Here is a 27,640-nt window from a genome sequence, read left to right as displayed (position 1 = left end):
AATGTTATTTTTTTTTATTTAATTGTGTACTGTAGTTTTTAAGTATTTTATTTGTAATTATTTTATGTTGAATAAATGACTTTCTGCCAAGTTTCTTGCGGCGCATTCTTCTTGGCAATGATGGTCTTTCCGAAAGCGCTGGTAGTTTAAAAAATGACGTGTAAAAGTGCCCATTGCGGCCTATTTACTGAATAAATGATTTGAATTTGAAGTCCGTTTGACGTTTTGCTCGTGTGTGTGGTTAAATAATTAAATGAGCCAATCGCAAGCAAACGTCAAACGTACCTCACGATACTAACGCCATCTAGCGATATTTCGCCTCTGTGAAAACCTTCATTTCACTGAAATAGTTATATCAATAAAAATTTTTTTGCCTGTAATTCATAAGGTGGTATTACGGTTTACAAATATTGTAAATGGACTCTTTATAAACCATTCTGTCTTTTTGGACCATTTAACCCATTTCCGCTTTGCAAGCATTTTTGTAACATCCTATTATATAGTATCGTATTATATTATAAAATAAGTACCTATGTATAATTTAATTCTCTAGAAATCGCATCATTAGAGCCAAAATGGCAAAAACGGAACCCTTATAGTTTCGCCATGTCTGTCTGTCTGTCTGCCTGTCCGTCCGCGGCTTTGCTCAGGGACTATCAATGCTAGATATCTGTAATTTTGCACGGATATAAAGGTAAACGATGCCGACAAAATAGTACAATTAAAAATTCAAAATGAATTTTTTTTTGGGTACCTCCCATAGACGTAAAGTGGGGGTGATTTTTTTTCTCATCCAACCCTATAGTGTGGGTGTGTACGAACATCGACTCATTAAAGCCCTCAGTCCGTTCGTAATTCCTCGTTTACCGCCCTTAAGACACAATGTACTATACCTTAGCGTAAGCATTGATGTCATCCGTCCTCCCGCATATCCTTTGTAGATCCCGGCACCTTATTACTGGAAACCAAATCAAGGTTTAATACAGACATTCTGACTAAATAATCTTCAAAAAAAATTCCTATGTCCCGTTGCCGGTGAGATTTAGTTACATTTTTAGCGTTACTCTAGAAGAATAAAGTCTACTTTTAGTTTCATAATTCGAGCGCTTCTTCAAGCACTACATTTTTGATTATTGTTAGACGTCCCGCAATTCAACTTGATAACTTGGAAACTGTAGCAGAATCTTCTACCATGTCAACAAAAAGTGCCAACGAAAAACATACGGTATAAACGCTTGAATAATGACCCAAAAATGTCACTATTAATACAAGTTTTATTTTATGAGTGGACATATTTGCATAATTGTCATCCAACCTCAAAAAGTGGATCAACATTAACTTGCAATATTTGAAGCATACAAAGAAATAACGAGCAAGAGTTAAATAAAAGCCCGTGAAAAAGGAAATATACTTATCTCTTTTTGTCTGTCAGTTTGTCTGTCGTCAAGAACCTTTTTCTCAGGACCGTGTAGAGGTTATAATACCAAATACTCAGCTTTGCAATAGATAATAAAGAATAACTAAAAAATAAATAAATGAAGATTTACATCAACATTAACCTAGTCCCAAACTACTGGTATATAAGCAAGCTTGTAGTATGGGTATACTTATGTATAAATACGTATTATTTATACGTAATAATGGCCCTTGTAATTTACTTAGGTACGAACATTGTAAGTTAAACAAAAGCTCATAAAATTCCTAAGGACAACTTCTGAATCTTAGTGTATTTATTTACTATACATATCCAATCAATATTAGGTCATCTGCGTCTTTGAATTTGTAGCAGGCATTTCATCATCATCATCATCAGTCGAAAGAACTTAGAACGCCACAATGAACGACAACTCACCACCTGCTTCACCGGCATTTTTTAAGTTAAAAAGGTAAGAAATGTTGCGATAGTCACCACTCACCGTGCACGTCAATCACTTCATTCCTCGTAATAATCTCCAAGTCTATAGTCCCTTTGGGGGCGCTAAAACGATTTTCACTATTCTCCATAACATTACTTGCTACACTTCGCCTTCTCTCGTCACTACTGTTAATACTGGCTTCTTCTGGCGAATACGTCAAGCATCGCCTCGAAGATTTATACTCAATAACAGGCGTACAAGCATCGTTGTTAATGTCATCAAGCTTGCTAGTCTTATGAGCTCTTACGTCGCTCAAAACATTGCTCGACCTCTTAAGATTCGGCACAGGAGTTATAGGACTCGGAATTCCATTTTCTAAAGTAAGACCAAACATTTCTTGAGATGTTTTCCTTTCAACGAAAGGCATGAGACTACTGTGCGATACATAGGACCTTATTGATTTCTCCCGATCGAATGATTCACAGTCAAAACTTGCTAGAGATACGTTGTGTAAATCTAAAGCAGGGCTGGGAATGTCCATGTGGGTTAAAACTGATCTTGATTCTTTCCCTCTCCATTGACTATCGTTACTAACGGTTGACTTCTTTCTGCGAATACATCTTTGTCTTTTTAGTCGAAGCTTAGAACTTTCTTCTGAAAGATCTGGTGTTGATTCAGATGTTGCACGGTCAAGGTTTCCTTTAGTTATTGACGCCGCATTCATAGATTGCGATCTAGCTAATGTCCTGTTTACTAATTCTTTTGATCTAACCCTAAACTTTGATTCAATAGCGTTTTCTGGTGTACACACTTCTCTTTCGTTGTAACCGTCGCCGTCATCTAAAAGAAAACATCCGATGGGAAGATTTTTAAGTAGTTTCTCATTGACCCTATGCACGGGCATTATCTTTTTTGTGGGTGTACTTTTAGGGGATATCGAATTTTCACGCGACAAATTAACGTATTTAGCTTCTTTTATCAAATTAGCTTTGTTCTCTGCTTGAGGGTTCACAAATAAATCTTTAACGCAATCAAGAGGAGGTATTTCTTCTTCAATTGAAACTTGGATATCTTTATTTAATATTCTTCTTTTAGACTTGATAATTTTGGTACTTTTTATGATATCTTCAATCATTCTTTCAAGAGTGACGTCTCCCATTTGAGTAGTGGATACTGTTGACTCTGTATTATTGTTTAACGAATCTTTGCCAAGAATGAACTTATATTCCATTTCTGTTACGCTTTCTTCGTCTTTAAGAGCGATAGGAAACTGATTTTCAATTTTGGGAAAGTATTCTGTGACTTCATTTATGAATGGTACTCTTTGTGACTTGCTATGAGTACTTAGAGCACTGAACCTTAATGCTGCCAACTTCATTGATAAAGGAGTGACAGAGACTGGTGAACATGCATCTCTCAACAAAGTGTGCGTATCTCTTTTATCGACTGAGGGAGATTTGAAAGAACTCTCGAATTCGTTTGATTTCTTTCGCGTTCTCTTCAACGGAATCCGGTTGCTAAATCCGTCGTTTTTGTTGAAATATAAAGGATTATCAGTGAAGATATGGTGACCGAAAATTGGTAACGTCGTTTTCTCTATCACATTGCTATTAACGATTGGTTTTTCGATACAGTTTATAACTAGATCTTTGTCATATTCGATTTCTGCTATACCCTCACTTGCAGCTTTTGTTGTACTAATAGGACCCATATTTTTTGGTAGTTTATTTCCCGCATAAGAGAATCTAGTGCTGGTTAAACTAAGTCTGTCAGATAGTTCATTCAGCGATGGTTCTGAAGAGCTATGAGTCAGTCCTGAACTTAACATACTTCTATCAATAGGTTTGATTCTTCTTTCGGACTTGTACTGTGGACTGTCTCTTTTAAATCCTTCTTGAGACATCTCTAGTTTTCTCTTTTTAGCTTCTCTTACCCTTCTGCTGTATGTGGGTGGTGTGCGAGGTAAGTCAGGTGGTATGTCTTCTTTAGAACCATTAGGATAGTAACGTCTTCTGTCAAAATTTTTAACTGGAGTCCCATTCGTTGGTGTTATGTTGCTAACGTCTTTTAGTGCTAGAATTTCTGTCTTTTTGACAAATCCCTCCTTGTAATAGTTAGGTGTATTTCCTATGTAATTGAGGTTTTCTTTATCGATATTTTTGACATTTCTCCTAACTGCAGAAGGCCCTAGAGATCTTCTTTGATATCGGCTGGGTTTTTTGCTCTTTTTGATGGACTGAGCGTCAAGCGATCGTCTAGCTTGGGTGTTGTATGGTGCATTATAGTCCTCCTCGTCCACGTCGCTCTTGACATCTTGGTTCTTTTTTGCATACACCGCCCATTTGAGCATTTTCGATCTGAAACAACAGTTATAAGTCAAAATTAATGTTTATGCATTCCGGAACTGAGTTGTCAACGTGACAAAATGTCCAGTAGACGTATTGTTTAATGGTCAAATCAAGACCCTGGGCTGTCTGGGAAGGAGGTGGTTTCTATCCCTTGGAACTGCATAGTTTCCGTGGGATTAAGCGATAAATAAAGGTATACCAATTTTAATCGAATCCAAAAAACATGATAATAATTTTCTTGCACTTTGAAGTCGGTGCCTCAGCTCGAGCCAGCAGGAGATATAGAAGCCCGATAAATTATGTAGGTAAGGTAAGACTTATAGTTCCACTCTTGATGCCTCGTGCTGAAGTGCGAATTCAAACTGATAGTTTTTTTTGGAGTCAATCCTATTTTTTTTATAGTTTTTTCCATACAAGTCACAGTCCTGTTGCATTAGTTAATTGCTCTATGGAGAGAAATAAAAGCGTGTTAAAAACTTGCATTTCACAAGTCATCTTAACGGATTTAAAGAACTTACTGGTATATTTAAGTGGTATAAGAAAGCTATGTCTGACACGAACTTAGCATTACTGGCAATCAAAAGTGAACCGTGTTAGACTAATAAGAAGTGTCAATATCCGTTGCCCTAATATTAGTGCGGTCGAGTGCCAAAAGATAGTAAGTTAAATATTTATTTTTCTCTAACTGAATGCGTATTGATTTAAAGTACAGTTTTGATTAAGAGTGAATGGTGTATAAAACTTTTGGTAATGGTAAATGAAGATGTGATTTAGCTAGTAAAAATTAAATGTATGTAGATATAAAGAAAGTGATATGTTAATATGCGCACGTGAAATGTCACTTTGAACGATGACGGGCAAGTTATTTTTAGGATTCTGTAACTCCAAAGAAAAAACGCGTTTACGTCATAGGATGAAGTCAGACGAGCGTATTCTTTTGAGTTCTGAGTGGCGTACTTATTTTCGGTCAGATATTACATACATACATACATAAAATCACGCCTCTTTCCCAACGGGGTAGGCAGAGACTACATCCTTCCACTTGCTACGATCCTGGCATACAATACAACTCTCGCTTCCTCTACATTCATCAATCTTTTCATGCATGCACGTCGGCTTAGAGTAGGTACTCCTGACCCGACCTTTCTTCAGAACGTCCCCGATTTGATCGTGGTACGTTCGTCTAGGCCTTCCTCTCCCAACATTCCCATTCACGCTCGTCTCGGTCAGATATTGGTTATTGGTTATCGGTTAATTGTATTCGGTTTGATTGTACTACTAGTTTACTGCCGCGGCTTCGCACGCTTAAACTACTGGTATTCGATCTGGTATTTACAATTGAAATTCCGGGATTTTACAAAGTTCCCCTGGGAATTCCCAAAATTTAGATCGTGGTCGTCATTGAGGTTGTGTTAAGAACAACTGTTAAAATTTCATTACTCTAAACCCAGCGGTTGAATTTTTAAGATTTTATCCCTATCCCGTCAGTGTATCGGGATAAAAAGTAGCTTATGTGTTATACCAAACGTCCAGCTACCTACATACCAAATTTCAAGACTACTTCCAGCGGTTGTTATTTCGAGATTTTATCCTTATCCTGTAGGAATATCGGGATTAAAAGTAGCTTATGTGTTATTCCAGACGCCATTCTATCTACGTACCAAATTTCATCTAAATCCGTCTAGGCGTTTACACCCTGCCCAATAGCAGCGACCTGGATGATATTTGTAAAAAGTTCAATATCTCAAAAATGGCTGAACCGATTTTTATGAAACATGTCGAAGGACCATCGCTAGAAAACCTGATTTCAAATAAAAAAAACCGCATTCAAATCGGTCCACCCGTTTAAGAGCTACGGTGCCACAGACAGACAGAAACACATAGCGGTCAAACTTATAACATCCCTCTTTTTGCGTTGGGGGTTAAAAAAGTCTTTTCATATTCATATTCATAAAATTAAAAATTTTACGTTTCAAATTATTAAGTATATAAATTCATTAATACAATTTATTATACAATTTAAAATTCAGCCGAAGCCGATCAAATTAACGTCGGTCAGACACAAGACTGTAGATCAACACTGTACATTTTGACCGTATCCGATTAGCAAAGCAACTGGCTCAGCTTCTAACGGTACTAACTCTTCGACGCGCCTGTTAAGAACTCATGATATGGGTGTTATTGGGCCGTTATGCTAAATGAAAGTAGCTAAATACACAAGAGGCTAACATCCTTATTCATAAAAAGTTAGAGCCTCCTTGAAGGCTCCATGAAAGTCCGATGCTAAAAAACATGATTCATAAACGTCTGTTAGCGCTAATCAGTCGATCAAGGCTCTGCTAAAGTTAGAGGACCGTAGACCCTCCTTTATCTCCCTGCTAAGTCACAAAATGGCCGCCACAAGTTTGAACAGCTGACTTTGACAAGAGCAAAAAACCATACCGAAGATATTTTTAGTGAAGGGAACGCAAAGATTTAAAAAAATCCAGGAAAATTTATTTTCAGGAATTTGTATTTAAAAATCATTTAAATTAGGTATTTATTACTGCTACTTTACTACTTTACTAACAATAAACATGAAAAAAAAAATTAGGATGATTAACATAATTACGGCTTTTTGCACTTAAGCATAAACATGCGGATTGGAAATGGCGGGAAAACAAACATCTCGCTTTTTATTTTTTTTCTGCTAATTTGCTGTCACTGCTGTAAAAAAAAAAAATTTATCGATGAGGCCATTTTTTGTCTTTGATTTGTCAAGATGGCCAACATAACGCGTCTAATCCGTCTATCAGCAGCCCAACAACTAGCAGACTGCTAGCAAGCGATTATGAATCATACTTAATCAGTCTGCTAAGTAACAGACCGATCAAACCTCAATTAAGGATTTTTTATGAATAAGGCTGTAAATCATCATCATCAGCCGGAAGACGTCACTGCGGTACGGCTCTCCGTACAACGCCACAGTGACTGCAACTCGCTACTTGCATCCACCGGTTTCCCGCACGACGTTGTTAGTCCACCTGGTGGGAGGCCGGCCAACGCTTTGTCTTCTGGTTCGTGGTCGCCACTGGAGGACTTTCCTCTCCCAACAGATCATCTTCGAGCGTTACTTTAATCTTCACTATCCGCAGGGTGAAGACCAATGCTCTATTTCACGAAGCTACAAGTTACAAATTTACAAGCGGTAGTCTTTGTTTAACAGTATGCGTTGAAAAGAGATTACCGCTTGTAAATTGTAACTTGTAGCTGCGTGAAATGGGGCCCAAATAGTTGCACACCTGTTAAAGATGCGTTAGCAGGTTTATAGTAACTATTGTAACACCATATTTACTACGCTGCCAACAGATGGCGCTAGTTAACCCCGTTAAACTTAACCACCGGCAGCTACCACTCGCAATGTTTCCCGAAGCACCAAGAGATGGCGCCACCGGTCAAATTAAATCGCGCCAACGTTCGACTGTGGTTCGACCAACTCAGAAAAATGAGTCCCAAGGAAACAATCGTATCAGAGACATCAGTGTCGAACTTTAGGAACTCCGGATGCGCTCCTCTCCTATGTTGAGACGTTTTAGTGGCGATATTAGGGTAATAAATAGGCTATTGTCTCAGTTCCGTAACGCTGGGTGGGTTTAAATCGTCGCTTCCCGTCACTTCCCCTTGATAAAGTATTAGATTTTCCCATTGCGACACGGAAATTGGTCATAAAAATGTATGGTTGATTTTTTCGTGTCACAATGGAAAAAAATGGAAGTTCTTCACCCAGGCCAGAAGCAAATTGTGGAATTAACTTCGTTATCAGTGTTTCCAGACAATTATGGTTCTTTTATGGTATAGGGACCAACGGATCGCCTGATGGTAAACGATTACCGTCGCCCATGGACACCTGCAACACCAGAAGAGAACAGAAGGTTTATAGGTTATTCCTATAAAGGCCGCAGCAGACCAGTGACTCCAGTTGCTGTCTCCGTGGGAATTAGGACCCAAGTCATTTCATTATGAAAGGAGGCCTATGTCCAGCAGTGCAATGTGCCGAAATGTATACGAGTACCTATAGGCTGGGATGATGATGATGAAGAGATTTTATTTGTTATTTTAAGTAGCATGTGAATCAATATTACCATAATAAAAGAGGAGAAGTACTCGTATGCACCTCCGACTCTTTGGGACTCCTACTCCGGCGCGGACGCTTAGGGTTGTCATAATTTCTTGTACCCAAAAGGTTGTCTGGAAGAGATCGATTTTAAGCGATAAGACCGCCTATTGTCTACCCTGAATCTAAGTGTTTATATCATAAGTTTTTTGTACTGCTTTATGGTGTGCAATAAAGAATATTTGTATTGTATTGTATTGTTGTCGATGTCTGTTTTAGATGAATTGCCTAACCTACCGGCAAATAATTTTGCTACGGTCAACGTCATAAAGAAGTGATCATTTCTGTCAACCACCAACGCCAACCGGCGCGCACACGTTTAAGCCGCGCGATATACTTTTGTTTGTAGTGAACCTACTTCTCCTCTTTTACTAAAATATTACTTTCCAAAACTTTCAATTAATTTACTTACTGTTATACAACGGAACTCAAACCGTAAGTCCGTTCTATAAACAAACGTACGTGAACGCGTCTATAACCGTTGCTAACACGAGCGCGAACTACATACCCGATTATAAGCATATCGAATAACCATAATTCGGAATTTCGGAATCCATATTTCGTCACTGCCATGTGGAAACCGGTCGAGTAACAAGTTGAAAAAAAAAATGTTTTATGAATAAAGCAGCCGATCAACTCAGCTATCGGCACATACTGTTACGAGGATAAAATATCGATCATATCATAATTTAATATACCGCTCATTGTTGTTAAACTAATTGATCTTTATACATATAACAAAGTACTACGCAATTGCAAGTTAATGTCTCATTAATGTATGTAGTAATATTATTTTTGTAAAAATTCTATAAATTAACCTAAATTGTTAAACTGTTTAACAGCGCCATCTAGTTAATTTATTATGAACACCTAACACAATCGCCACCACTCGTGTTCAAACGATTATAGAACGTAAGGTGTCCATCCACTTATGCAGGCCATTGTACCTTTTGTTTGCATTATAATAATAATTCCAGTTTTTAATTTTACTGATTTATTATGATTGCTTTGATTGATTTTTAGTTTTATATAAATTAAAACCTATTTAAAAAATATATAGAATCTTTTTTGTCTGGGGCTGTTGTGTTGACACCTGATTACCTTCGTCTTAAGTTGATCGCTTAGACGAAGATTTTATTTTATACAGCATAAACACGAACTTTACGAGGATGAGAACTAAAAATTATATTTAATACCTTAAAACCGTGCCATAAAAATTTCTAAAATGCTGTTGCGTAGTCCCGTTTTGTTCGGAAATAAATAGTTTATTTGTTTCATTTAAAAGCGTGTGCGATTTTTATCGTTTAGTTTCAAATGTTAAAATAAAATAGAGTATACATTGAAAGAAAAACAAAGGATGTTTTTCTTCTTTCAATAAGTTCGTTATTGTGCTCATAGATGGCGCTGGCTTGTTTAAAACACGCTATCGTTGTGCCTCTGTGAATTGTGAAATTATTCCAACCGATCTATTGCTTATATACTTGCTTATATACTTGCCTATATACTTGCCTATATACTTGCCTATATACTTGCCTATATACTTGCCTATATACTTGCTTGCGAAAATGTCGTCGTGACGACAACGCATATTTTTGAGACGTATCTTCATGAATACCAGTGAAGATACGTTGACTCAGATTACATGATCCAACTTACCTACCTGCTCCATCTTCATTAAGACTGCAAATTCGGCGTTCAGTTCAATTCAAATATAATTACATACAATGAGGGCTATCGTTTTTTGTCTCACCAGATGGCGCACTGTTGCGTGAGGTTTTTAAGTATGCCTTTCAAAGTCTGTTATTACGGGCGTGAAAACAAAGTTTAGATTAAAATCATATTTAATACACCTTGAAACCGTACCATAAAAATATCGAGCATGCCATAGTGTTGCATAGTCCCCGTTTTGTTCGGGAAAAAGGGAGGACAAAGGTTTCCGAAACACAAAACTGTCTCAAAACATAGACATTCATTGACCCGTAACGCATATTTGCCATAATTAATTTCAGTTATTCACAAAATATTCACAAAATTGTTCTAAATATAAATAAACACACGTTGCTCACCCAAAAACAGTGATATTTGTAATTTCAGATACCTCTCGCTACACTAGCGCCTCTAGCGGCGAATTATCACGAGTCACGACCTTAAAGTATAAGGTCGCGGCTGATCAAAGTTCATTACAAACTTTCGCATTTAATATGAGTGCGATTTCGAAGGTACTACATTTTTTTTAGTTAACAAAACAATCTGGTTTTCTGGATTCAAAATGAAATGGTCTTTAATTAGCGCTGTGTCTTCCGTTCATTGTATAACGGTGTCTCTACAGCGATCTGTTTAACACTCACCCCAATTTGTTGCGCGACCGACCACCAAAGTCGTTATCAAGACACGCAGCCATCACGGCAGGACAGTCCTATTCGAAAGTATTTAATACCTACCCTCGGCAAATCTCAGGAGCCCTAACAATACAAACCGGAACCCAGAACCCCTAGACTTCCATACCAGTTTTAGATTAAAAAAACGGTGCACGTCAACACGAGACGTAGACAGAATTCAGCGTTATTACGACGCGCTCAAGTATTTTAAAGACGAATTAGGTTACAACTTGCAGACCCCATCTGGCGCTGAATGGTTCTGTTTTGCGGTACCGCATTTTTACGATTCCTTCTAGCATTGTGCGTCTGCGCACAGCAGGAGCTTTTGAATACGCTTTTAGCTTGCACTAGTAATCATACAGTCAATTTGATTTTGCAAAATTTATTTATGAGCCATAACCATAGAGAAATCGGATGTGTATTATAATTTTTAGGGTCGCCAACTTGCTAGTGATTGGCGTATAATGAAGTTTACTGGCGTTTTTAGGGTTCATCATCCCAGCCTATATACGTCCCACTGCTGGCACAAGCCTCCTCTCAGAAAAAGAGGGCTTGGGCTATAGTTCCCACGCGGGCCCAGTGCGGATTGGGAACTTCACACACCATTGAATTGCTTCGCAGGTTTGTGCAGGTTTCCTCACGATGTCCTTCACCGCAAAGCTCGTGGTAAATTTCAAATGTCCGCACATGAATTCTCATGCGAGCCGGGGTTTGAACCCACAATCTGATTGAGAGGCGATAGGTCAAACCACTAGGCCACCACGGCTTTTTTTGTGTCTGTCTGTCTGTCCGTCCGCGGCTTTGCTCAGGGACTATCAATGCTAGAAACTTTGCACGTAACTTTTGCACGGATATATAACTAAACTATGCCGACAAAAGTGAAAATTTTCGTTAAAATCGAGCGTCCCCCCCCCTCTAAAATCTAAACCGGTGGGTGGATAAATTTGGAAAAAATCAGGATGGTAGTAAGTATATCAAACTTTCAAGGAAAACTATAACGGCTAAGTTTGCTTGTGAATTATTAGTAGTTTATGAGTAAATAGCAGCAGAGTATAAAATATAGGTACCTAAATTTGGAAGATTCCGTATAAAATACCAAATCCTTAGAAGACATATTGCTTTATTTTTTCGTAATGGCTACGGAACCCTATTTTGGGCGTGTCCGACACGCTCTTGGCCGGTTTTTTCTACGTTGTTTTGCATAGTTTTAAATGGGAAGTTTGAGCAGTGGCTATATTGTCTATCGCCGGGGTTCTCGTGATCGCTATCATCATCTATTTCTACCCGTACAGTGTGACAGAAAGAAATGGTGAAAGCGATTGTGATTCCGGGTGCGCTAGACAACAAAGCTGCGTGCATCGTTGATCCACCATTCACCCCTAATGCAAAAAGGGTGTTCTAAGTTTTGTTGTTCTTAGACGGATTTTGATGCGGTCTTTTTCATGTAAAAGCGAGTGGAACTATATACTAGGTATGCATGTGACCCCTGTAAGGGCACATTGCAGAGATGTAAGAGGGCTACCTAATGGATTAATTAAATAATTAAACCATATCTAAATTTTGCATATCGTCGATGAATGAGCAGTTTTAGTGTAGGTACATTAGTAACAAATAAAAGTGTTTCCAAACATCTGCATGCTGAGAGTCCTATCGTGGTCTAGAGAACCGTTCTCTAAGATTTAAATAGGATGGGAATTTTAAAAAAATACATCGTGGTCCTAAAGTAACCTTAAAACGAAAGAAATACATTTATTCACAACACAATAATAGACAACACTACACAAGACACAACAATATTATTAAGTAGGATAGTATAGAGGGAGTAAGATAGTACGCGTCATTGCGGTTGTGAATCGGACACTGGCTCAGTCAGCACGATGTTGAGACGTTAAGAACGCCCCAGCGCTGATTTTCAGCCATCACCGTCGGTGACCCTTTGACCGCTATAAATACACACTATTAACTACATAAAAACTGATATGAATAGATAATTCCAACCAAGACCCAGAAACATTTTACAACAACAAACAACAAAAACAACAGTGGCCAATTTTATGATGCGATTTTTTCCGATTCATCCAAATCCGTCCAGCTGTTTTAGCGTGAATGGTTAACAAATACGCACGAACAGCCTGGTACAAATTCGCATAATTTTCACAAGCCATACTGTAAGTTTGCCCGAATTATTATTTGACATATTTTTCCCCGTTTTGATACCGTAATTTTTTTCTGTAATTTTTATATGGTCAGTAGTAAATTTGTAGGTCAAGTTAGGTTTGGTTAATATAACAATTCTGGACCATTATTGTATCATTAATGCGAGCCAATAAGTATGCACCCATCGACAAACTACTTTCGGGGTTTCACTCTTTTAATTAACACGTTTAATAAAATAAAATCTTCATCTTTTAAGTGAGTGAGTCCCCAAGGGTACGAGTTCGGAAATCCGTACACATAGTAATAATTATTATTGTGTCGTTTCTTGAATGTTCGTAGTTAGAAGGCACTCACGTGGCACTCACTTTCTAATAGAGGGGCCCCCGTTCCAGACCTATTACATTTATCTACGCTTCAAATCTCCAACCATATGGCAGCAGTTGTATCTTGTTGAGAATTTTAATACCGTTTCGATTAAAAACGGTATCTACAAAAACTTTTGAAGCAATGCAATGAAAAGTATTACGTTAATAACTAAAGAGCGGATGATGGATGCAATATGGTGACGAAAGAATTTTATTAAACTTCGATTGATATTTTTGTATAAAAATGTATAGAAATTTGAGTGATGGTGATTATGTTGTTAATAATGGTGAAGTATCATTTTACGGATACGCACCACTTACATTTAGTAAAGAAGTCATTTTTCCTACATAAGTGGATGGCGAACTATAAAAGGAATGCACTGAAAATATGTAATGAAGAAAAAAATGAAATTTTATTATTTACTGCAGTAATAAAATTATCAATTTTTCAGTTATGTTCTCTTTTTTAAGCCAATTGTAGTCATATCCATATTACGTATATCGTTCGACATGATTTTGACGTAAATTTCATTCGTCATCCGCCCACTGATCTAGACACGCGGTATCTTGTCAAGCCAAGTTCAAGCTAACAGATCTGGCGAGCAGCCTCGTGTGTAATTTTACCCGAACCATTGGGAGTCACTTTTGACCCCCTCATTTAACTCATTATAACCTAACCTAACCGACTTAGGAAAGTTCAAATCATTTCAAAGTTCAATATCGCATAAACCGCTGAATTGTTTTAGCTAAAAACCACCGCAACTAAACTCACTTTCACGTAAAAACAACCGCATCGAAATCGATCTATCTGACTCAGAGCTACGATGCTACAAACTGACAGATAGAAAGACATTTGCATCAAACTTTATAACACTTCTCTTTCTGCGTCGGTGATTAATAGTAGATTGTTGCACCAAGCAAAAAGTTATTTATTATTGCACCGAGTGCCGATTTGGAGCCCGAGCGTTAGCGAGGGCTTTAGAAAGCACGAGGGCAATATATATTACTTAATGCGAGGTGCATAATCTGCTTTTCTTTCAACTATTACAGGAATAGTAGACAAAAAAAAACTCATGCTAAACAATTAATAGGAAAAAAAATTGTATCCCGTTAAATTAATTGGGAGAAAGTTTATGCTCCATGCATATTCCCCCCTAGCGCCGCAAACCTATTTTTTTACTCTTTTTGTTAAATACTCTATACTTCATAAAAAGTATTCACTTCATAAATTTGAATTAAAAAAATTGTAGGTGCCTATTTTTTTCCTCGCTGTACTTCGGCGCGATTGGTTAGAATATTGTCTTTAGCCAATAACGTGACCGGCGTTCAGCGTAAGAACCAATTAGCGCTCGGTACTGTCAGAAAAAAAAATCGCTCTCTTGCGAACCATGAACCCGGGTGGCATGTAACGTTACTAATTAAAAGTTTGTTTATGGTGAAATTAATTAGTATGAATGCAATTGAATGTTTTAGTTGCCGTGGGAATTAAGCCGGGGGGAAAATATGATTTTTAATGGCCATCTTAGCATCTATTTCAATCGATTAACTTGGTTAAAGTGTTTTGTGCTACCATTTAAACAAGCGTTAAACTTGTGGCGGATTGTAGAAAAGTAACACGTAATTCTGTGCGGATGTTATTTATTGAAAAGTGATATCCCAGAATTACAATTTAACTGGCAGACATATTTATTATTATTTAATGATTCAGGTGAACGTAACCGCGTACAAATCCTAGTCCATCACTATTGAAACTTGACACACACATACACACACACAAGTTGCAAAGTGCCTGCGGGTTAACGATAGACGAAATCACGGCCAACAGCTAATCCTGCTAATTAAATGCGAAAGTTTGTGAGTACGGGTGTGTGTGTGCTTGTTACTCCTTCACGCTAAAACGGCTAAACGGATTTGGGCGAAATTTGGCATGTAGATAGCTGGACGCCTGGGAAATCACATAAGCTACTTTTTTATCCCGATATTCTTACGGGATCGAGATAAAATCTCGAAAACTCAACCGCTAGGATTTAGAGACGTGAAATTCTATCCGGGTATCTTTATATGCAAACGTTAATTAAATCCACGATGTAATTTTCGGGAGTTGCCGTAGGCATTCAGTAAAATCCCGAAATTTCAATTCAACGGCCGGTTCGATGGTTAACGCGTGCAAAGCCACGTGTAAAGTGTTGTAAATAATAATAAGGAACGGTACTGAAGTTAAACTATCTGCAAAAAACAGCAGATGTCTTACCCTCGTATCGCATTGTTAACCTCTATAGAATTGGAGTAGACAGAATAACAATTATTACACAATCCAAGGAAGGTTTTGTTCACTTAGTTCACTAAGGAAGTTCGCGAAAAGGGCGCGGGAGCCAAACCAACTTTAACCAGAAAGCTTAGGGCTTATTTTAGTTCGTGTTGCGAGTGATCTATTTTTTTTTTTGTATCGGATAACTTGATTTATATTTTTACGTGGGAATTCATGTCCCGAGGGGACTTGATTGCATATTGATATTAAGGAGTTCCGTTTTGTATGGGCTCGGTCCACCCCTGGTGAAATTATGGTTCGAGGAACGGCTGTCAATTGGGGTCATATTTATCGGCCTTGAGAAGGCTTGGGCATTTTTTTAATCTAATTTTTCTCAAACATGACATGAAATATTGACGTTGACAAATAATAGGCCGAGAAGTATCGCGCTGGAGTTGCTGCGACTCGGCTGCTGGCGGGCGGTCACTCTAGCGGCCTGCAATGAGATTTCATACAACTTTCCCGGCCGCTGGCCGGCAATGCGACCGTCTTTTGTTTCAACGCGCGCTCTCCGGCACCTCCGCCAGCCACAGTACCGCAACCAGAGCAACCAGACTAGCATGCCGCCAGCTTGATTTCTTGTTTTTTATTTTATTTCAGGTCATGTTTGAGAAAAGCACTATACAAGCCTCGCCCGGAACGGTAGGGTTGCCGGCTTCTACAGTATAATGTACCATTTTTTCGGAGTTTTTCATCATTTATTTTTAGCACAATGTTAACTCGCGGCTTCAAACGCTTAAGGCATAGATATCTACAGGAGAAATTTCCGAGACTGGGAATATTGGGATAAAAAGTATCCTATGTGTTATTCCAGACGTCCAGCTATCTACATACCAAATTTCATCCAAACATCCACAACACACACACACGTATATAGATAGGTACAGTCGAACAAATTGAAACATTGCCCAGGCTGGAACCTTTGTGTTACTAATGTCATGTTGACATCTCATACTTTGGTCAAGGAAATCATAGTGAAATTGATTATTGAAAGGTCGTGTTCAATTTGTTCGACTGTACTTACAAACTTTCGCATTTATAATATTAGTAGGATTATACGGATAAATAATCATGAAATGTCTTTTTATTGTAAAATTATTTTAGAAAAATCAAAAGAATGTAAATGACCTTACTTATAACATAGGTACGTCAAGCTAAAAACGAAGTGCGTTCAATGAGGGTTTTCACAGAGGTGAAATATCGCTAGATGGCGTTAGTATCGACTCGTGAGGTCCGTTTGACGTTTGACGTTTGCTTGCGATTGGCTCATTTCGTTATTTAACCAATCACGAGCAAACGTCAAACGTCAAACGAACCTCACGATACCAACGCCATCTAGCGATATTTCGCCTCATTAACCGTTGTAGTCAAAAGCGAAAAATATGAACAAGCTGAACATAGGTTTATCTACTATACAGATGCATTATACATAATTGTATATGCTATATTATAAAACATAAAGAAGTAAACTAATTTGTTTCTAATACTTAGCTACGCGGACCATAAAAGCAAAAAATGATAACTATATGTTTACACTCCCTAACTAAACATGAAAATTCGTAGGTACGTAATAATATGGAAGTCATGAAAAAATTACAAGCCATATTTAATACACTTCTAGTTACGTATTAACTCGACTTTTTGTACGAATATGTATTTTGGGTGACATTACCACCTACAAAAAATAACAACAGCCAGAGAAAAAACTTTTTTTTTTATTCGACTGGATGGCAAACGAGCAAGTGGGTCTCCTGATAGTAAGAGTTCACCACCGCCCAACATCTGCAACACCAGGGGTGTAAATGCGTTGCCAACGTAGAGGCCTAAGATGGAATACGTCAAGTGCCAGTAATTTCACCGGCTGTCTTACTCTCCACGCCGAAACACAACAGTGCAAGCACTGCTGCTTCACGGCAGGATTAGCGAGCAAGATGGTGGTAGCAATCCGGGCGGACCTTGCACAAGGTTCTACCACCAGCATTGTTGAAAATGAAAATGATAGGTACGAGTACCTATAGCAATAGTGGATTGAACAACAAGAGCATAAAACGAGCCATTTTACACGAGACGTTCATATAGCTACCCGAGCCGGTACGGCGAGGGCGGATAGACACGTCGAGGGGAAAATGGGTTTAATGCTCGAGTTCTACACTACTTTTCACTTCGATGGCGAGGAAGTGAAATAGCAACAGTAGATCAATTGTTCACTTACTATGTACCTCTATGTTCATGCATTAGTATATAATTATATTTTTTTAATTTTATTGATCTTTTTCGATTGATTTGGTTGATTTTTAGTTTTATATGAATTAAAAATTATAAAAAAATGGATAAACTTCTTTGTTTGCGGCTGTTTACACCTGATTACCTTAGTCTTAGACGAAGATTTAACTTTATGCACTAGAGCATAAAAAGTCTGTTTATTTCGCCTTGATCCAGGGATCCAGCATAAACGCCAACTTTACGAGCATGAGAAGTGAAAAACTTATTTTTGATTATATTTTGCCAGGCAATACAAAACCTGGGTGTCGTTTCTTTTTTACTATTTATATCAATTTATTTAATTTTAGCCCTGTCTTAGTGATTTTATATAATCACTCATTTTTACCATTACGTATAGTTATCTGATTATATTTAACCTACCTATATTTAGCCTACTTATATTTAACCTGACTATTTTTCAAAACATTATTTTTAAATATAACCAGATAGATACGTAATGGTAAAGATGTTTTTCATAAATATAAAAAAATTTTGTTTGGTAATATAAATTAAAAACAAAAGGTTTAAAGACCTTTCCTCGTGCATAACCATCGCACTTGACCAGAGGCCGTATTGTCTAAAGCTCAGGCGTTCGCGACTGCATTCACCAACTCTTGCTACCTTCATCCTATACCGTATGACAGAAAGAAGTGGGGAAACGATTGTTATTCCGAGGATGTTAGACTAAGGCCACAGCACTGGAAGCTGGAAGGGGCCAAATATATTTTATCTACTTCTAATAGGTTTCGGTGATGTACGAGTAAGTAATCACTTTTACTGCCTATTTAAATTCCGGAAAATAAGTTACGACGATGAGCGAAGCGAGGAGTATTCGGTATGGTGGCAACCTAATTTATTTAGGGAATAATTTGGTCCTTAAGGGGACAAAGGGATTTTTTGCTAAGTTTCTTCGATGTTTTTTGTTCACTATAAGTAGCTGCTTTGCTTCCAAACTCTATAATATAGAGTCTATATCCATGTAAAATTCTATGATTTGATTCTCACAAACACATAGAAACAGTGAAAATTAAATAATATTTTTATTTGATTCTTTTAGACTCGAAAAAACAACTTCCCAATAAACAGAACCTTCTTAAAATGGCGCAAGTAAATTATTTATATTGCAGTTTTCAAAGTAACTGTACTTTTGTTATGAAAACAACGTTAAGTACCTCGTTTACTTTCTTGTCGCCTTTTCCTCAAAAACATCACGTTTATTTTAAGGCTTTGTGAGTACATTAAGTTCTTTATTTTGTAGGTTATCGTGTATTATACTTTCTTTCAATCGTTCATTCGGATCTTTTACTCTCCATTGAAGTAAAATATGGAGTTAACTGCTTCTACCTATTTGGCATAATCTTGTCGCTTGGCACAATTATCATATCGCATAACCTAATTTGTATTGTACGAAACTCATATTGCATAATCTTGTTAAGCATAAAATCTATTGTGTTCTTAGTGGGGTCACAGTTCTAACTTGACCTGCTTTTCTGTTAGATATTCGTGTGGAATTATGCGAAATGATACTTATATCAAGTACATTTTATGTGAAGCTAGCAAATCTAGCTAATACGCCCAATCGAATTCGTGTATCCAATTAGAAAATAATTGAACCATGAACAGAAGAACAACGTACCTACATTTTTTAATTTAAAAAAGTGGCACAAGTTTTTTTTAAACCGCACCAAAATTTTAAAGCTACCATAATCTTTTAAAACTTAATCCAAAACAAATAAGTCTGGCTGGGAACCAGCCTAATCCCACAAACCTAAAGGTTAAAAGGTTAAGGGGTTGACTTACAATAGCCAAACATACACCTGGGGCAACTAGTTGTGAATTATAATTCGACAAAGTTGAAAATCTTCTGAAATTTCCCTTTCAAAGTCCAATCATACCACTCGTAAAATATTTAAAAATAAATGCGAAAGTTTGGAAGTGTTTGTGCGTATGTGTCTTTATTTTCAAATCGGTGTATCTTTTTACCCGACTGCCCGAAGGAGGGTTATGTTTTTCGAGCGTATGTATGTATGTATGTAAGTATGTATGTATGTACGTAAGTATGTATGTGGGTACGTACATATATTTCCCGCCATGCTGAAATCCAAGGCGTCTTCTAACCGCTCTAAAGAAGTGCTTCGTCCATAGACAATAATTTTTTGCACGCCAACCCCCAAATAATCTTGTAATTAAATGCGCGTTCCCATTTTGAATATTAAACAAACTTATTTATGCTGCTGGCTAAACGCGACTTTAACATCTCTTAAACAAATCTGGTAATTTGTTTTACAGTAGCGTCGCGATGAACGGCAAAATTAAATTTGTACTGCGTTCAAATTTAAATATTTAAAGATATAAATTAGAATGACAATAGGACTTTACGGCTTGGTTGACGTAAGGAAGTGTCCTAAAGCGATTTGGTAAGCATTTGCTTGTTTTGAATTTGGAACGATTTGTTTTTAATTTTTTTGAATGGCGTAGGGACAGTATTTAATTTATTTATTTAGGGGGCAAGTAGTCAAGTATGAAAGCTCCTTGTGTTACTAATGTTAAAAATGTGAATGTTTTTGCGTATAAGTATGTGAGGCTGTTACTCTTCTATTAAGTAAATAGGTGGTTCTTGACAATAATCACGTTACTATGATACTTTTTGTTACAATATTCTCGAAGTGATCGAATTTACGTAATATCAATCGTTTAAACACAATTTTTTTCACATATACCCTTCATTCAGCATAAAATGAAAATCACAATGTAATTTTGCGTATTTGATCAAAATCAGGAATTGTAATCCCGATTCCGCGGTTTATATGATATTGATAGTTTATGTTTGTGGGGAACGGTTAGTATGTTGCAACTTTATGAGCACTTTGACACAATATCATGTTTTTTTTTTCAATGAGCATTTATATTAAAAAATCCGGAGCCACCAGAAAAAAAACTGAAATGCACTAGACTATACAACCAAGTTCTCACAATAAGAGAGTATGTACTTTTAAAACTGTGCAAAAAATCATCATGGATCGCTGCCTTCAAAGGGTGCCTTATTAATATCAACAGGCATCCCTCTCTTGCGTGCCGCGCGCGCGTATTGTGTCCCTTTTTCTCTAATTAAGGCCCAACTGACCCGTGAAGGCAAGAGCTCGTGAGAAGGTATGATTCTTTGTTTTATTTTCGTCCTCAGTTAAGTGTTTAAGAGCCCTTATAATTCTTTTTTGCGGTTGATAGCATGTCTTTTATTCGCGATGGTTTTGTAGGGTCAGCTGAAAAGGGTTTAATATTTCATTTATAAGACAAAAAAATCTTTAAAAGGATTACGTAATTACTGCTTTTTTATAAATATAGACGGCAATTGATTCTGATTAATTTTTGATAAGTCTATTAAAAAGAACTAAGTTGAAAGGTAGGTTTATAGGTAATACCTAATTTTTTTCAAAAACGCATAAGGACATTTTGACTTTAAATGACGCTTTTTTTCAGAATGATGAAAGTTTGAGTTCTTCTTACTCAGAAACATTAGCGCTCTTGATTTGAACGAAAAAAAAGTGTATTTTATGTCAGTTTTGTGAATTTTGATTCATATAGTTTACTTGTGACCTATATAGGTCGTTACAAAATGGACACATAAAAGTCTTATGGAAAATTGAGGTCATTTTTTTCCTTCACCAAAACCCTAATTCTGAAACAAAATGAAACCGTCATTTAAAGTGAAAATGCCCAAAAGCTAGAAAAAAGCAGATTGACTGACATAAATAGCATGCAAAACAGTTCTCTCGCAAAGCATTAAATGTCACAATCACGAAAAAGGGTAGAAATCAAATGATGGTGCCATTTTCTGGGCTGTGTTTTTAAATGTGTACTAACCAGAATAAATAAAAATGTAAACAACACATGTTCGAATTTCAACACATTTCTGATTATGACGTCACAGAGTTTTTTTTTATTTGTCAGAAAGTAAAGGAAAACGTCGTATAAGACTATGATAACATTTTTGATCAATTTAGAGGACGATAAAATACTGTTATGAATACCAACAGTATAGAATCCAGTTTTTATTAAAATTGAAGAAAAAAACTGTAGGACATAAAATTTACTATTAAAGTTCGCAATGCGCTTAAATTACTTCGCTTACTTTAAAATTTAGATTCGCTTTGCTTGCTAACCTTACTCCTCACGAAGCAAAGACAAGTCCAATGAAACCTTGCCACCAAGCGTCAAGGTTCAAAATTGATTACATTTACCCTTCACAGATATTCCTACAATGGTAATGAACTGAAGAAGGGTTGTGATTTTAAAATGATCAAACGAGTGAGAGGGTTACCAGATGGTAAGTTATCATGCTACCTACTGGCTCAAGCAATAACAGAGGAAGGAAAGAGACACTGCTGGCTTAGACAAGAGGGCTTAGATGTTAGACCTCTTGTACCATCAGCCAAATAAGTGGTCTATCAATTTTTAAACAAGTTCCTATCAAATACGTTCGCTAAAGTCGAACTTTCTAGTTGACAGTCACGTCTATTGGCGTTATTGTTTTATGACATGTAAAGGATTATCAACTTTAGGGTGGTAGACCATATATTTGGCTGATGGTAGGTACCTACCAGTCGTTTCATCAAATATCATTGATAACTGGTTGGAAATGGGGACAGTAAAACTAAATTTTAAAGGATAATCTACTGGCTGCAAGCGTAACCCTATTAATGTCACTACACTGTTCGTTCGTTAGTCTCTCCGTCCGTCCGTCCCAGGGCTTGTATACCATTAAACACGATAGACAGACAAGTGAAATGTATACATAATGGTGTTTTTCTATTGCTGCTATAAAACATATAACAAAACTAATTTGAAAGTGGAAATTGAGGGTGATCCAGTAACCAGTGTAAAATGACCCAACACGACGTACATTTTGCTTAAAAGCAGGTTTCTACCTAACAGTGGATTTTCGTAAATACGCCCGTTAATCCTCATGAGTTTTTTAACGAACTTAGTGCTTTGGACCTACACGTGATTGACCTGCTTTGTTATTTTGGATATTAATTCCTTATTCAATGAACAATTTGTACTTTATAAAGTACATTTGGCCATTATTGTTAATTGGTTCTCTATAAAGTACGCTAGGAATCAGTACCCCTAGTCACCCCTAGTGTAAGTTTTCGGTTACAAAATACGTCTCGATCGCGTTCGCGTAAAATCTCAATTTGTATGGAAACACGAACATCGCAAACGTTCCGCTAGAGGCGCTGTTCGTGTTTCCATACAAAATGAGATATTAACACGAACGCTTACACTAAGGGCACAGGAGGATAAATAGTATATTTTGATATTGCTACAAGTTTTTACACTTAGGCATCCCAGAAGCTGAGTTCGCGGCTGACTGTGAGGTGACAGTTATTTCTTTATAATATCTAGACCCGTCTCTTCTTTTAGGCAAGTTAGTTCAAAAATTGACAAAACGTAAAAATAAAAAAAAACATTATGGAAAATGTACTTGTGGCAAGATTTTAGTCACATTGTGGCGTTATGATTGACCCAATGTGTAAATTTAGATTATTGTCACATTTCAAACGAATAAAAGATGTGATAATGCAAAGCTTAGGTAAAAGGTGGGATTTTAGCTTATCATAATCAACTGATAAGTAAGTTTACAGACGGTTGGGCACGTGCTTCTAACTTATCATTCCTTTCGAGACAGATATAAATACGTCAATATTATCGAATTGAGATAGCAGAACATATGCTCGAAAATATTGACCGGATGCAGTATCTACATACATACTGCATCCGGTCAACTTGTTTACGTACTGGGCACCCAATTTAAGTTAAGCGCAATAACGCTAGTATTCAGTATGCGAATTAAAGTTATATGAATTAATAATTATGCGAAATAACGTTATGCAAATTTGAATTAGGAATAATAATAGAGCCAAAAAATTCCAATTCTTCTTTGTACGGAGATTACGAAGAACGACGGGACCGCTTTGGCTAGTTTGAAGCCGATTGTTGTTAAAAAATAATACAAGAAAATTACTATTAACATTGACTTATTTTGCTCTATGTCTAGGAACGTGTTCAGAATAGGTAACACGTGTGCTAAATTTTATAACTGTTTTTAACCCCTGGCGCAAAAAGAGGGGTATTATAAGTTTGACCGCTATATGTGTCTGTCTGTTTGTGGCACCGTAGCTTTTAAACGGGAGGACCGATTTGAACGAAGTTTTTTTATTTGAAATCAGGTTTTTAGCGATGGTTGTTAGACATGTTTTATCAAAATCGGTTCAGCCGTTTTCGAGATATTGAACTTTGAAGTGACAAAGTCGGTGGTTTTCCAACTTTTTGTTTGTTATATGGAAATGGCTAAGGACGACAATAAAATGGGGTAACCACCGTCCTGGTTTCCCAGGCAATGTCCTGCTTTTTGGAACGTCCTGGGACGTCCTAGGTAGCTTTTAAGAGAGTTTTTAAATCACCACCCCGATAAGGCCAGGTTAAAAAATACTACGAACTTAGTACTTGTTTTATGTTTTAATAATTCGTTTTCACCTTTTTGGGTGCCTATGTCTGCCTGTATTTAGATTAATTTAATTCAGATTATTTTATTTAAAAAAAACACTTATGTACAGACGACCGGATGGCCTAGTGGTTAGAGAACCTGACTACGAAGCTTGAGGTCCCGGGTTCGATTCCCGTGTCGGGGCAGATATTTGTATGAAAAATACGAATGCTTGTTCTCGGGTCTTTGGTCTTGGGTGTTTAATATGTATTTAAGTATGTATCTATCTATATAATGATATTTATCCGTTGCTTAGTACCCATAACACAAGCTTTGCTAAGCTTACTTTGGGACTAGGTCAATTGGTGTGAATTGTCCCGTGATATTTATTTATTTATTTATTTTATTTATGTACGCTTGCTTGGCATTAACTTCAAAATGATCAATAAATAGAGCGTAGTTATAATCTTACTAATAAGTTATAAAAATAATTTGCATAATTTTGCTGATTATATATTTTCTTTTTTTTTTTATTTCAGTTGGATGACAGGGCAACAACCTCAATAGTTGACGCCATGGGAAACGTTTAAAAACCATAACCATTTTTTTTAATTACTAAGCTACAGATTTTGTAGAATAGGGAATATCAGCGACTATCGTGAACTAAAAACAACTAAGTGTTACCAGTAAACTAAAAAAACTCCAATCAAATTCATGTCACAAATAAATTACTTACTAGATCAAAACCACTTTGGTATATTTAATCACTTTTAATTTATTACTTATTATGCGCTAATTTACCATTTGAATAGGTTATTTTAAATTATTACGTTCTTAAATTACTGGATTAGGGGTTGATTTTAAGAAAACGTGAGACATACAATGTTGAAAGGAGACTGTAGATTTCTTCGGGGAAAATAAGTACCCGTTTTATAACAGAAATAGTTTTTGCTTTAAAATAGAAAAGTAATAAGTTCTAGTACCTAGTGATATTTAAAAGTAACTACGAGATAATCGTAAAGGTTCACCTCGAAATAAAAAAAAACTGTGGTATCACTTACTTATTTAAATTATTAATTAAATTTTAGTTTTAATTAGTTACTGAAATAACAAACACGTTTAAAAAATACTGATACTTTTTTAAATCGTGGGTTTTATATTTAATTGCGCAGACTTTCAAAATAGGTTTAATATTTTAACACGCCATTTTACCACACAAAATTAAAATCCGTAGACTTACCGTGAGTACACTGAAAACTCCTTTAAAGTTCGGCAATCCTCAGAAAACATGCACTGACACGCATGGCGTTTCAATTAAAAAAATAAACAAAAATCCATAGAGAACTGGCCGTTGCACTAAGAGTTAAAAATTAAAATTAAAAAGTTACTCCGCGCATGCGTCAACGTGCTTTCGCGCGAAAATACCGCGTTCGAATAATTCAAACTTAGAACTTACCTGGGGCTGGCATGACATGCCGCATGATGCCACGTCTCTATCACACCTATACGAGTCGGGGTGGCGTGAAAGAGAAACACAACCGGTATTGTGAAGGTGGAACGGTCATAAAGATGGTTACGGAGGGCAACTTTTTTTAATTTTACCGGAGTCTTTACAATGTGTGGTGCTGATTTTGATAGCGCTGATAAGTTTCGACAAGATTATGTTGTCTTAATAGTGAGTCATATGTAAATAAAAGCAACTATTCGTATAATAAATAATAAGTATAAATACTTTACACGCGGCTTCGCACGCGTAAACTATTACTAGTAAACTGGTAGTTTTTAAGATTTTTCTGAAATCACATGGGATTTAGCAGAAATTAGGTACAGTCGAACCATTGGATTTACCCACCGTAGAACGTTCTCACAGTAAGTGTCATAATAAATTCCCTTGTCAAGCAATGCGATATCACTGTGACTTTTACTACGAAAAGGTTCCACGTGGGTCAGGATTCAGATGATTCGAGTGCACATCGTAGATTTCAGTAATATAATAATCAGTTTCAGTGTGTGTGTCAATGCAGTTATAAATAATTATCTTACTTTCTTAAAAACACCAGCGCCATCACGACTCTAAGAGCATTATCACACTAGAGAGTTTCGAGCGTGTTTTCTAGAAATGCCAAGAATATTCGGCCACTATTCGGTATTCGGCCTATTCGGCAACTTTTTTCAGCCGAATACCGAATACCGAATCATGAAAAAAGACACGTCATATTACTTAAGATTATAATGGATTATTACCAAATTACAATAATTTAATAAAAAAAATTGCTCAGTGCTAAATTGTGATGGAAAAAACAAGCTTTTCAGCATTTGTAGGTAGCAACCGATTACGCTCTTCGTCGTAAATGATGCCAGCTTCAGAAAATAACCTCTTACTACACGCTGCTTCCAGGAGATGAAAGATAAACTTTAGCAAATTTGAAGAGGTCAGTGTATTGTGTTTCGTTTGCTGTGGGTATTACCTACATGCATGGCAAATTTGAAGTCTCTAATAATTATAGTTACAGAAATAGAGCCATTTCGAAAAGAAAATATAAATCCTGTTTTATTACCTATCCCGCGGGGATTTCGAAAAATACTTTCTTAAGTGCTCACTTGCATCATGAAAGAAACCCCTGTACCAAATTTCAAGTTTCTAGGCCCAGCGGTTTGGGCTGTGCATTGATATATAACCCAGTTAGTCAGTTTTGCCTTTTATTTAAATGATATATATATATTAAATAGAATATAGATAGAAGATAACACAATTTTAAATAGTCTATTTGTTTCATTTAAAAATGAGTGCAATGTTTATCGTTCAGTTTCAAATATTAAATAGTCATACTTGTTATGACCATTTTTGGCCGGAACACTTCGTGATGAAAGCAAGCCGCTTTGCATAGTGATAGTACAGGCTAAACTGAGTGATTTGACCCGCAGCAGCGGAAGTTTCACCCCTTAGGAACAGAGATGGCGCCATTTCTTTAAAAAATATTTCTAAAAATTCTGCAAGCTAAACTAATAAACCGATTTCAATGTTTAATATCCCAAATTAAAGCTCATAACATTCGTGATTTACAAAAAAATATTAAAAAAATCTTTACTGAAAACTTTTGGCAAAAAACGCCATTTCAAGTTTTTTTTTTACCTGATGGGTAGTATTTACTTGATTGCTTAAAAATATTGTATGTTGTACGCAACATGAATGGTTTAATGCATAACTATATATATTTCTGAGTAAATAACAAGTATTATAAAAAATTTGAAAAAAGTTGGCAAAAGTTTTCAGTAAAGATTTTTTTAATATTTTTTTGTAAATAATGAATGTTATGAGCTTTCAT

At 36.5% G+C, this 27,640-nt stretch overlaps 1 protein-coding gene across 1 annotated transcript in view; it reads right to left on the bottom strand.

Moving 5' to 3' along the window:
- LOC141440644 (uncharacterized) overlaps window positions 1-25,729 on the bottom strand; it is a 48,981-nt gene extending 23,252 nt beyond the window's left edge. The window contains exons 1-3 of the mRNA XM_074105168.1: window positions 25,555-25,729; window positions 1,917-4,213; window positions 894-958 (exon numbers count right to left, since the gene is read on the bottom strand). Of these exons, the coding sequence (XP_073961269.1) occupies window positions 894-958; window positions 1,917-4,213; window positions 25,555-25,604 (2,412 nt within the window). The 5' untranslated portion in view covers window positions 25,605-25,729. The remainder of the gene's footprint in view (window positions 1-893; window positions 959-1,916; window positions 4,214-25,554) is intronic.
- Between the last annotated feature and the right edge of the window lie 1,911 nt (window positions 25,730-27,640).

Source organism: Choristoneura fumiferana, chromosome Z (genome assembly GCF_025370935.1).
Source record: "Choristoneura fumiferana chromosome Z, NRCan_CFum_1, whole genome shotgun sequence".
Lineage (NCBI taxonomy): Eukaryota > Metazoa > Arthropoda > Insecta > Lepidoptera > Tortricidae > Choristoneura > Choristoneura fumiferana.
This window is presented reverse-complemented; position numbering and strand designations above follow the sequence as displayed.